Genomic DNA, 12883 nt, shown 5'->3' with positions numbered 1-12883 from the left:
GTACCGTAAAACAGTCAATTGTCCTGACCAAATTCTGATTCTACAAGATTGTTGATACATACATTGTCTGTGCTACTAGGAATATATAATAATACCAAGACCACCACATAGCACATTGGGATTTTCTGAAACATTAATGATTGATATATATAAATGAAATTATTAAGCTAGAAACTAGAGTTGTATCTTAAAGAACTAGGCAACATTACTCACTGATATTGGGATACAAACCCATTAAAGAGATTGAATAATGTATAGAAAGAAGTTGCAAATATTTCTGCTAGCATGTGGTTTGGAGTGACTGAAATGACCCTCTTTCTATAATATGTGGTAGAGGGAGGTAAAGACGCTAGAAAAACCAAAAGATTTTTGCACTAGAAGCACACTTCCACGGTGGTACAACCGGTGGTTCAGTAATTAAACCACATGTCGGTTAAACCGGATATACCTACTTATATTTATATATATATAAACCTATAACAAAAAATTCCAAATAGGTAGATACTCAAATTTATAATTCATATTCATAATCTACTCAAAATTCACATAAACAAACAACTTTAAGTCTTTAATAAATTCAAAGGTCTAAATTACAAAACATATATCAATCCAAAAGTATCACTTAACAACCGCAAAATATAAACAAATGACACATGTTCACATCTGGCTCTACAAAACAAATAAATTTGGAGTTTTAATATTTAACATCAAGGAATCAAAGTTGTCTCATATCAATATTATATTTTTCCACCAAATCCTATCTTCTGATAGTACTCCCAGATTACACAAATGTCACTAAGATTACACGCGAATGTTATGAACCAAAATGTGTAATCGAAGTATGCCTTGAAAACATGTGTCTTGAAGTGTTGAACAAAGGTTGGAAAGATGGGTCATCTTGTAATGGGTTTTTAAGTTTTTTTTTCAAAAAAAAATATTTGTATAAACCAGCCGATTTAGTCAAATACCGGCTGGTTTACTAGTTTTGACCGGTTTTGATAAAGTGCATGAATGTAATTAGTGATGAATGTAATTAAGCTAAAGTGCATGGAGTGTCTAGCTAATTTAGTCTAATTAAAAATAATGAATAGGCATCAACACTTGCACTATTTTAGATTTGTCTTAATAGTATACCATATTTGTGGAAATTTAGTATGAGATTAAATAAGATTGTATATTTTCTTCTTTATTATTGTCATAAGCAAATATATATATTTTGAAAATAAATGATGATCTAGAAACTCAAACTTAGTAATTATCAATATACTTTATTTTATTACCAATACTTAACTATGTTATTTGTAATAATGTAATAGTAACATATAGTATAATTAAATATGTTTTTTAGATGACTTATACACTTACCTATTAAACTAAATACGTTTTATCAATCTATTGTACATAAGATAATAGTTCTTATGAGTATAATTGAAACTTTTAAAATTAAGTATAGGAGTATAGGAACTAATTATTGTAGGACCATGAAATTAATGGAAGTCAATCTGCCAATGTTTAAATGATGTAATGTAACATGCAAGGTAAGGGGGGAAGGTGCCTAACTCTTTTATTCAGAAGTCGGTGCTGTGACTGTGATAGACTTCAAGAACAACAGTGAAAGAAAATAAATTTACCAATTTCAAAACAGCAAGGTAGATAACCAATCATAAAAGAAAACAAATTTACCAATTTCAAAACAGCAAGATAACCAATCATAAGACTTAAACAGACTTTTTTAATTTCCTACATGTATCATCGTACTGGAGGTATTCCTGTCTGAGCCGGAAACATCCACAAGTATGTGGGGCTAACTCTCTCAATGGATATTTTTTATACACAATACTCGAATCCGAAACCTTGCTTAAGATGAATCAAACATGTATAACTTGAAGCAACATCCGTTTGTCTTAAACTCTGGATTTGCTAAAGAGAAATAAACATATATTATTATTTTTATTTAAATTAGCTACTAATTGATAATGTAACTATAACTTTTGATTATGTATCCAAAATAATAATAACCGTTTCATGAAAAATATCATGAAATAAATAACAAACAAATTTATGACCTAATACGCCAACATTGATCCAAGAAGTAAATTATATAATATCTTTCTAATTTTATTGAAATTATATAAACTCATATCTTTTTTTTGTATCTACATACTACTCTTATATATATTACATTAATTATATCTGCATGAGAAATAAATGTAATTTTTTAAACATAAAATGAGTGATGAATGTAATTAAGTTAAACAAAATAAGATATATTGTCGAACAAGTGCAAATAGTATAAGAGTTAGCTTCTCTTCAATATTTTTGGTTCGTTAAAAATACATAAAAAATTCTAAGGGAATATTGTTAAATTACTCTTGTACTATATTGTAAGGACAAAAAACATACTCAATATGTATTGACTCGTATAATATTTTGACTTGTCTTCATAATATATCATATTTTGTTCAACTTAATTACATTTATTATCATCTTTTGTTTAAAAGATGAGCAAAATATGTATTTAGTGAGAGTGTATAAGTTTTATACACAATCATTATATCATATACTATTCATATTTAATCATTATTGACTTTTCAAAAAGGTAATTTAAATGGGTGGTGGACGATCTCGTGATTGTGTATAAATCTTTATACCGATAATGCATAAATGTTACACTCTTAAGAGGTACAATTATTTATTCTAGAAGGGTAAATAATGTAATATATATATATATATATATATAAATTAGGATAATTTCTTTAGGTATAAAAATATATGAATGATTTATATAATTTAAGTTGGGATGGTGCACTTAACTCTAGAAATAAATTCACCATTCCTTTAAACGGCTACCAGTTTTGATCTTAATAATTATGGGAAAATATACAATTAAATTATAATTTGTTCTTGGTAGAGAAGAGAAGAAAAAAAAGAGAACGTGTTGGAATATTTCTTCTTCGATTAACTAAGTTATACAATTGTACTATAGAGCATTTAATGTGACCCAACCGCTAACAAACCAATGGTTGCCGCATGCACTTTGATAACAATCCGGAGTTCCATATCAAATTGGAAGATGGTAGATCTGGGATTTGATAACTTATATAATTAATAAATAACTCAATTTTTTATTCCACAAAATAGAGTTGGTTAAATAAGTTGAATAATGTCACAATACCTTTTAAAATTATGTGTTATGAATTAAATCTATTCATGTATGCTTAACATTATCATATCTAATTCTAAAGACGGATAAAAGATGAATATTATATTTAGTAGTTAACACCAAACAGAAAACTTTACCAAATTTGTATTATATAGACTCTATATATAATTAAAATTATATTATATTAAATAAATGTCTCTCAATTTTTTATTAGAATAAAAATCACAACAAATAATCTTATAATGCAATTAATAATCATATTAGAGTCATGTCTTAACATTTTTTATTAAAATTAAAATGGAATAGAATAATTATATATATAATTAATAACTATCTATAATTATATTGTGTTTTTTTAATTTCAAATAAATCATACCATTCACTTCTAAGCTTATTCAATATTAATGCATCAGACCTTGATTTTGACAGTGGTAAACAATGCTAGCAACATAAACCACGTGTCGAATGAGGATTGGCCTAGGCCACAATCCATCTTTTAGTGCAGCATTATGTAATAATCTCTCTCTTATTTTCTATATAAACTGCATACCATGCATCCCGTATATCACCAAGTAAGCAATATCCAAAAGCAAATACACAGCAAATTAGTTTGTGAAGTAATGGCAAGCATTAAGGTAACATGTATGGTTTTGATGTGCATGGTTGTGGTGGGTGCACCCATTGCACATGCTACCATAACATGTGGACAGGTTGTTAGTGGCATAGCTCCATGCCTCACTTACCTGCAGTCTGGTGGAACTGTTCCTGGAACATGCTGCAACGGAGTCAAGGGACTCGTGGCGTTGGCTCAGAGCACAGCTGACAAACAAACTGCATGCAATTGCCTCAAATCCGCCGCTTCTTCCACCCGATTTGATCCGGCGAATGCAGCATCACTCCCTGACAAATGCGGGGTCAATCTCCCTTACAAGATTAGCACCTCCACCAACTGTAATACGTATGTTATTTCTGTGAACTGTAAATTCAATATCATAGCAATGTTAATCAATTTATTTTAATTCACATGAAATTCCACAAAATGATTTTATAAAGAATGGTTAGACGTATAATTTCTGAAATATGTTTTTTAGACAATCAACATTATACTATTCATCAACTCTTTGTGTGCAGTTTGATAACAATGAAAGAAGAACCAAAAGTAATAAATAAGTGTTGTTCTAGTAGATTTGAATAACTATGTTGCACTACTTATATTTTAATCAATGAATTAGTTTATGATATGCTATTAAAATTCTCTATGATAATCACTTATAATTCCTAATTATTGCATAAAATTAAATTAAAGTATAAAATAGAAATTTATGTAACAATTTCTTACATCATGATTTGACAATTTAAGGAAAAAATGGATACCTCACGATTTCTACTTACCTTTTTTTAATGAAGTTGTCAAGTTTTCATCTAAATAATAATAAAATGATAACACCCATAAATGGATGAATGGAGCTAAGCTTCTAACCACATGATTATTATCTCTTAACAACAGTCATTTATGTAATTCGCTAAATTCCTTGAATTTTTGGAAATAAAAATACTCATAAAAAATTTCATTAAAATTATTAAAATGGTTTTCATAAAATTATTCTGATACATACTATTCTTAAATGTTTGTGAGCGAAAAATCATTATCCTATATATATATGTATGCTCTTTTGCTAGCTAGTTACTAAAATTTAGCATATTAACAGGATTAAACCTATAGTATTTATTTCTCATGAGCATGGATTATTTTTGGTATATATTTGTTAATTAAATCAATTCATTTATGTATCGGTTTTGTGCAATATTGCAGCATCAAGTTTTGAAGAGTTGATGTGGTGGGAAAGACGCGAGACCATAGAAAATTTCTAGTGGATGATACTATGTATGACAATGCTTTAGCATTGATTGATTAATGATAATAAAGGGAACGCGACGAGGGCTCAACTTATGAGTCTTCTCTTGTCATGGTGTCTCATACTTTCATTTCATAACAATTGTTTAATGTTTCACTTGGTTGTTACATGTAATAATTACACAGATTATAATTTCATGCTACTTTACCTTTTAATTGTCGTAATTGTTCTCTTGGTTCTTCTCTCAAAATTTGTGTTGAGTAGTCAAAATCATTTTTGCATTGAAATGTTTTCAGTAAATAAGGGTAATGATAAGATTCCTTCAAACAATACTATCTCAAATAAGTCATATTAGTTTTGCACACATTACATTTGTATAATTACTTCATTAAATTAAAATTTACCCGCAACATAAGCATTTGATCGAAAATAAATATATATATGAACTATTTCATGTACTAAATTAAGATTTCTAACTAGGATCTCGTTCAGAATACTATCTCCGATCATTAGTACACGTACATGTGGTTTAAGGTTAGGTTTTATAGGATAGTAATTCAATATCTCTATGATGCACCATTTCTTTCATATTTGTCCTTACTAATGTCCTTAATTTTTTATTTTGTTTTCTTTCTTGAACATATCAATATTTTCTATTTGGATAAATCAAGTGTTGGGTATTGATCAAGTCATCTTATTCTTATCAGTTAGTTATATATATTTTTAAATTCCTTATTTGTAATTGTCCCTTTATAGTTACTTTTATCACAGTTGTATCTTGAACCAAAACGTATACAAGTAAATTCATATGTATAACATAAATAATTATGATATGATAACATATCATTTAACATTCATATTTATATACAGTTAGTGTATCATCAACATTCATTTCTATTATTTTTATTTAAGAGTCAATAATAATTTAAAAATAAACTATGATAATTTTTATAAAACTTTTACATTGTCCATACATATATCTTTTTCTCGATAATTATTAAAGTCAAGATTTATCTTCAACTTCTATATCAATTCCATACATAATAAATTTAAATTTAAACACTGTTGTTTCCGAAACTATCCACAAAAATATAAGGCATTTTCCAATTATATGAGTACTAAAAATTACTCAGATTATAATATGTTTTCCAATTGTTTGAGTATTTAATAGTACTTGAGATATTGTTATCTGTAAAACCATCAATTATTTTTTTTAACCAACAGTAAATAATTCAAGAGTGTAACTACATAAGTTATACTTATTGATTTGTATATTTATTTAAAAACATATTTTCCCATAATTTAATTATTATTAACTCATTAAAGTACTAGTTAGAGCATGATAGTGATGGAATATCAATTTATTGCCCATAAGGTACAAGATACAAGCTACACTTATTGGGAGCACATCATTTTCTATCCCATATTGTATATCACTTCATATGCCATGAATTGTAATCAGATGAAAAAAATATATTTAAGTTAAAATTTTAACTATTAAGTATTTTTCTGACCAATCACAACTCATGACATATGAAGGGATACAATAATGTGGGACAAAAGAAGATATAGTCCCCATTTGTTGACACATAGTCGCCGTGTTTTGGTATTTGTATTCTTCCACCATATGTGCCATATTAAAAATGGAGGGATTGATAAAGATACATACATGGTGAATTTCATTTGGATCTTGAATAGGAGAGATAGAAATTGGAAGATGGCTGCTTTATAAGGGTTTCGTTTGGATTGATAAAGGAGTTTCCCTTGAAAACAAATATAAAATAACTAAAGTTCCTTTTGATTATAGAGTGATTACCCATTTACGTCCCTCATCTTTTTTGTGGTTACCAATTTAGTCCCTGAAATTTTTTAAGTGATATTTTAGTTCCCTACAAATTCAACGTTGAGTCACATTAGTCCTTCCGTCATGTGGGCACCATTAAATGTCACAGAGTTGCTGGCGTGACATGTTAACTGTTGATGTGGACCGTGATGGATGGTCCTACGTGTACAACTTGCCATGTCAACAACCCGTTAATTTTTTTTAATTTTTTTCTGACTCAAAACGACGTCGTTTATTTTAATTTTTTTAAAATAAATTAATATTTAAATAAATTTTTTAATACTGAACGACGTCTTTTTGCAATGTTTTTAATACATTAAGCAAAACGACGTCGTTTTATGTAGAATAATTCTGAAAAAATATTAAGGAGTAAAACGATGCCATTTTGCTCCATCTTCTTCCTTAAAACATTGAGAGTCGATTACAAGCCCAAATTGCCCAAATTTCTTACAGCATAAACCCTAACAAGCTAATTTTGTTATCTTGTTGCATATGACATGAAAAACTATGGTGATGTGAACTCGAGGTGGACATCTCAAACAAGTTACGGCGATGTGAGCTTTGTAGATAGAATATTTCATCCTTCATTGTACCATTGTAGAAGGCTTGCTTCTGTATACACATCAAAGACTATGAAGAACCCAAAGAAACATTTCTATGGATGTCCATATTTCAAGGTTCACACTATTTTTGTTTTTATTGTTCATTTTATGTTAAAGTTTTGATTTTTGTTATTTTCCATGTCTGAAACATTTTTCATTCTTCTACAGGAAGGAAATAATTATTGTGTGAAGTTTTATATGTGGGTTGAAGATTGGGAAAGAAATCAAGCCATGAAGGAAGAACATGAGATTGATCATGCTATAGATATGGATGATTTGCAAGCTAATCTAAAAGAAATTCAAATCATGAAAGAACATGTCATATGGTGTAGAAAAATTATAGTTGTAGCAGCTGTGTTTAGTCTATTATATGTTGTTAGTGGTTTTTTGATTTGTATTTTCAAATGATGTAGTAGTTGTAGTATCAATGGAATGAAGTTATGTATGTTTTGATTATGTTTCTATTATGTAATGAAGTTATTGTTCATTTTTGTAAGTTATGTGTTATCAATAAAATGAAGTTATGATTTATGGAAGTTATGTTAGTTTTGTATTATGAATGAAATGATCAAGTATGTTATCTGTTATTATTTTAGTGCACTATGGCTCTAATGCATTTTATAGTGAATGCAATACAAAATAGCAACACAAAATGGTTTTGTTACAATGTAATAGTCACTTCTTAGCATTGCAAAATACTTAACATCCTAATAACAAGTGCATACTGTCATCCTGTCAACAAGTGTATTACAAAAGAACATCAAAACACTACATCACTATAAAAACATACTTATCATTCCGCCAACAAGTATATTACAAAAAAAAAATCATCAAAACGCTAAATGACTAAAAACTCTCTATCATCTCTTCTTAGCATTCTTTGAATTAGTTCTTGCTGGTTTGAACCTTGAAGATTGTTTTCTTGGTTTCACTTGAGCTTGGACTTGATGCTCTTGGATGGATTGAGGTGGTTCCAATATACTTGAGGTTGGATTAGCTGATGGTTGGACTTGAGGTGACTCCATTGTGTTATCATCCTCAAACTGAAATAGAATGTATATACATACTAATTTAGCCTAAGAAAATGACAATATAATTTAAATGTCGAGGAATATGTTCTTACCAACATTGCTAGGTATCTCATATGAGTTGAAATTCCAGCTACAATTCTGGATGAACCAACCTGACTCTCCTACAACTAGTGTACACAAATTTAGCATAGATTATGGATAATAGTATAAATAACAGTATACATAGCAGAGGGTAGTGCAGTTTATTTTAGTTTCAAGTAATTCAGGTTGCTGCATGTTTTCAGGGACCCATATTTCATGTTTCTTACCCTTCTTTCTTGGCAAACCTAGACCCTTGCAAGTTTTACCATAATGTCCTTGTTCATTGCATTTTGGACAAGTTGTCTTCCATGACCTTTTCAATTATAGTGAACTGCCAGGTGTAGATTCTGAATTTAAGTTTCTCTTTCTATGTTTCTTAGGCCTACCAATTGGCCTTTTCAGGTTTGGTGGAATAGGCTTGGGATTCTGATTTGTGCTAATCCAAAATTCATCAATACTAACTAGGCTAATGACATATGAATAGGTTACATTAAAAGCATTCATAGTTAGCCAATTGTATACATAGTCTTCAGGGGTATCACTATTGAAAGCAATTGTTGCCACAACATGTTCACAAGGCAGTTCAATGAGTTGCCATTTTTGACAAGTGCAAGTTTGGTTTGTCAAACTTACCCCCCAACTTGGTGGACCTATGTTTTACCTCATAAGTTTGACTCTCAATATCTTCAGTCTATGTTGGAGTCCATCTACAACTTTCCACTTTGATTTTCTCCAATTTTCTTTGTTGGACAGGTAGCAACTTGTCTTTCCAATTCCTCATGGCTAGCTTGTGTTGTCCCATTATCCTCATGATGTAGAATCTCAACTCCTCTAACATAGTTAAAATTGGTTTATCTCTGTACTCAACAATCTTTGCATTCCATACTTCACATATGTTGTTGGTAATATTGTCCACTTTAGGCTAATGGCTATAAAATGCCTTCACCCATGAGCTAGGCTTAAGCAAGTTGATTTGCGTAGTAGTAGCAGCTCCAGGAATATTTACAAGGCTCTGCACTTTTGGAATGTTATAACCCAAGCATTTGTTGGCCATATTGGTTCAAGAGAATCAACTGGTTTTTCTCTTGTATGCACTGTTCTTGTCAGATTTGTTAATGGTGTTCTTTTAGGCATGGCGAGCGCATTATCAACACTTTGTGGTCAAGCATACGGCACGAAAGAATATAGAATGATGGGAGTATATCTTCGAAGATCATGGATAGTTTTATTCTTAACTGAGTTCATTCTTATTCCTTTGTTCATCTTCAGGAGACCAATTCTTATTCTTATTCCTTTTTTCATCTTCAAAGATCATGGATAGTTTTATTCTTAACTGAATTCATTCTTATTCCTTTGTTCATCTACTAAGATCATGGATAGTTTTATTGATGAAGACACCAACATCACCAAAAAGAAGAAAACGAAGAATACTTATAAAGACAAAGAAGATTAAAGCTTCAAGATAATTAGATTAAGTCTCTATAGGTACTTCTATCCTAAAACTCTTAAATATACAAAGTAATAATGCTCAAACTATTTTTAAAGAAAGTTGAAACACTTTAAAATACTTAAAACAATTTTCAAAAATAGTGTGTAACGAGTTACTTCATCTAAGTAACAGGTTACATGTGTGAGAAAAGAGTTATCCAACTGAAAAATGTTCAGAGTAATCCATTACTGTCTTTGAGTAACAGATTACCAGTTTTGAAAAGTTGAGTAACCGATTACTCCAATTGGTGTAATCGATTACTCTAATTTAATTTTAAATGAATAGTGGGCAGAGAGTTTGGGTAATCGATTACCCACTGTCAGTAATTACTGAGAGCTGTGCATCATATTTCATATTTCAAAATGAAATGTTCTCACTCCAAACGAAATCTCTTCACTACAAAAACAACTCCTACACTTTTAGAAAGGCACCATGGGTATTTGGAAAGTCTATATAAAGACTCTACCTCTCACAACACAAATACACAACAACACACAACTCTTATACAAATTTCAAAAGCTCTTAAACTTATTCTGAAGTTACTTCTCTACACTTTTTGCAACTTGCACTCAAACTTTCAAAGTAATTTTTCTGAAATTGCTTAGAAGTGTTTCAAAGTTTTCCAAAAGAGCATTATTACTTGGTATATATAAAGATTTGATTGGATTGCAAGTTATACTACTTTCATACTTGTAAAGGCAATCTGCCATTGTTGTACATTCTTCAATATTGTTGCAGAATACTTTCTTTCACGGTGTGAAAAGAAAGGGGATTAGAATCACTTGGAAATGTGTTTTCCAAGAGTGAATAAGTATTAGGGAGTGTGTAAGGTACATAGAAATGTTGGGGTGAGATATTGTAATTACAACTCATAATTCTTAGTAAAGAAATCTATTGTGATGCAAGAGTATTAGACGTAGCTTTCGGTGGACTAGAAGGTGAACCAGTATAAAAATCATTGCGTATTCTCTTCTCCATTCTCTCTTTCATTTTATATTGATTATTTTTCTGCATATATTTTCCGCTGCACGTTAACTCTTGATTTTGCAGAAAAATTGGCCATAATTTTTAAGTCAACTAATTCACCCCTCTTAGTTGCAACCTCGTTCTTACAATTGGTATTAGAGCTATTTTTGAGTAAGATATTCTCAAACTTGATCCTATATCAAAGATGGCCTCAAGATCATTCCTAGGAGAATGTTCTAACATAAACCACCCTCCAAGTTTTGTTGGAGAATGCTATGACTTCTAGAAAATCTGAATGAGAATATTCATAGAATCCGAAGACTTGGATATATGTAACACAATTGAAGAAGGACCCTATGAACCCTTCACATTTATAAACCGTCTAAGGGAAATAAAGCCTAAATCTTCATGGAATGATGAAGACAAGAAGAAAGTGCAATACGACCTTAAAGCCAAAAACATTCTTGTATCGGCTCTAGAAGAAAAAGAATTCCGTAGAGTATCAAGTTGCAAATCATCGAAAGAAATTTGGGACACTCTAGAAAGGATACATGGAGCCAAAGAAGTACAAAGGTCTACAACAAATAGTGAAGCATCAACATCAAAGAAAAATTCTACATGCTCTATGTGCAGAAAATCAAATCATCTTGAATGTGCTTGTCCAACCCTACAAAAGCATCATACCTTCAAAAGAAAGAAGGATAAGAAGCGTAGAAGAACAAATGTTATATCAGAAGATAAAGATGATGGTTCAAATGCAGAACTCAGAATTAAGGAGCAATCACAAATTTCATTGATGGCTTCACACAATTCAAATGACGAATATGAGGTTAGTAACTCTGAAACAAATGATACATTTTCATATAATGAGTTACATAACACTTTTTGTAAATTACATGAAGAATTTATTAGACTCTCTAAAGTGTGCATAAATCATAAAAACACTATAGAACTTCTTGAGAGTCAAAATAAAATTTTACTAAAAGATTTGGATGCTTTAAACTCCAAATCAAATGACAAGTGCATTGATTGTCCAAAATGTGATACTCTTGAAACTAAAGTTGTTTCATTAAATCAAGAAATGAATAAGTTAAAAAAGAGTACTCATAAGTTGGACAATATTTTAAATACTCAAAAACATACCAATGACCGAAGAGGTCTAGGCTACACAAATAGCCAAAAAACTAATGGTATGATAAAGAATACTTTTGTGAAAACTAAGAATGATTGCATGCATAATATTTCTAAAGAAAATCTTGATCAACATTCTTTCTACAAGTCTATACAAAAGATGCATCAACATCAACCCACATGCTTTTATTGTAAAAATATTGGTCATACTCCTAATTCATGTCATATTAGAAAAATTGGTATTCCAACATGCCAATATGTTTGGGTTAAGAAAGGTTCTAATCCCGCAGGACCCAAATCACATTGGGTACCTAGAAAATCTTTTTAAATTGTTTTGTAGGAAAATTTGAGAGCCACCTGCAATTTATGATACTTGGATAGCGGCTGCTCAAAACACATGATATACGATAAAAGTAAATTCTCTGTCCTGACTCCAAGGGAGAAAGGATATGTCACATATGGTGATAACAACAAAGGAAGAATTCTTGGAGTTGGTAGAATTGAAAAGCCACCCTCAACAACTATAGAAGGTGTACTATATGTTGAAGGACTCAAGCACAACCTTCTAAGCATAAGTCAATTATGCGACAAAGGATTTCATGTGGCGTTCTACCCAGATAAGTGCATCATTGAAAGTAAGGATTCTAATAATTCTAAACTTATTGGTAAGAGAATAAATAATATATATATGATTGACAAGGATTCTGCTTTACCTATAACA

The 12883-nt window shown here is 30.2% G+C and overlaps 2 protein-coding genes across 2 annotated transcripts in view; both read left to right on the top strand.

Annotated features, from left to right (window-relative positions):
- Nucleotides 3736-5004, top strand: LOC109350092 (non-specific lipid-transfer protein 1-like). The gene is made up of 2 exons (XM_019591230.1): nt 3736-4121; nt 4977-5004. Exons 1-2 carry the CDS (start codon nt 3784-3786, stop codon nt 4987-4989), a joined length of 351 nt encoding a protein of 116 aa, XP_019446775.1. The 5' UTR covers nt 3736-3783; the 3' UTR covers nt 4990-5004.
- LOC109354463 (protein DETOXIFICATION 23-like) overlaps nt 9623-12883 on the top strand; it is an 11367-nt gene continuing 8106 nt past the window's right edge. The window contains exon 1 of the mRNA XM_019597021.1: nt 9623-9889. Within this exon, the coding sequence (XP_019452566.1) occupies nt 9709-9889 (181 nt within the window). The 5' untranslated portion in view covers nt 9623-9708. The remainder of the gene's footprint in view (nt 9890-12883) is intronic.

Source organism: Lupinus angustifolius, chromosome LG01, assembly GCF_001865875.1.
Source record: "Lupinus angustifolius cultivar Tanjil chromosome LG01, LupAngTanjil_v1.0, whole genome shotgun sequence".
NCBI lineage: Eukaryota > Viridiplantae > Streptophyta > Magnoliopsida > Fabales > Fabaceae > Lupinus > Lupinus angustifolius.
This window is presented reverse-complemented; position numbering and strand designations above follow the sequence as displayed.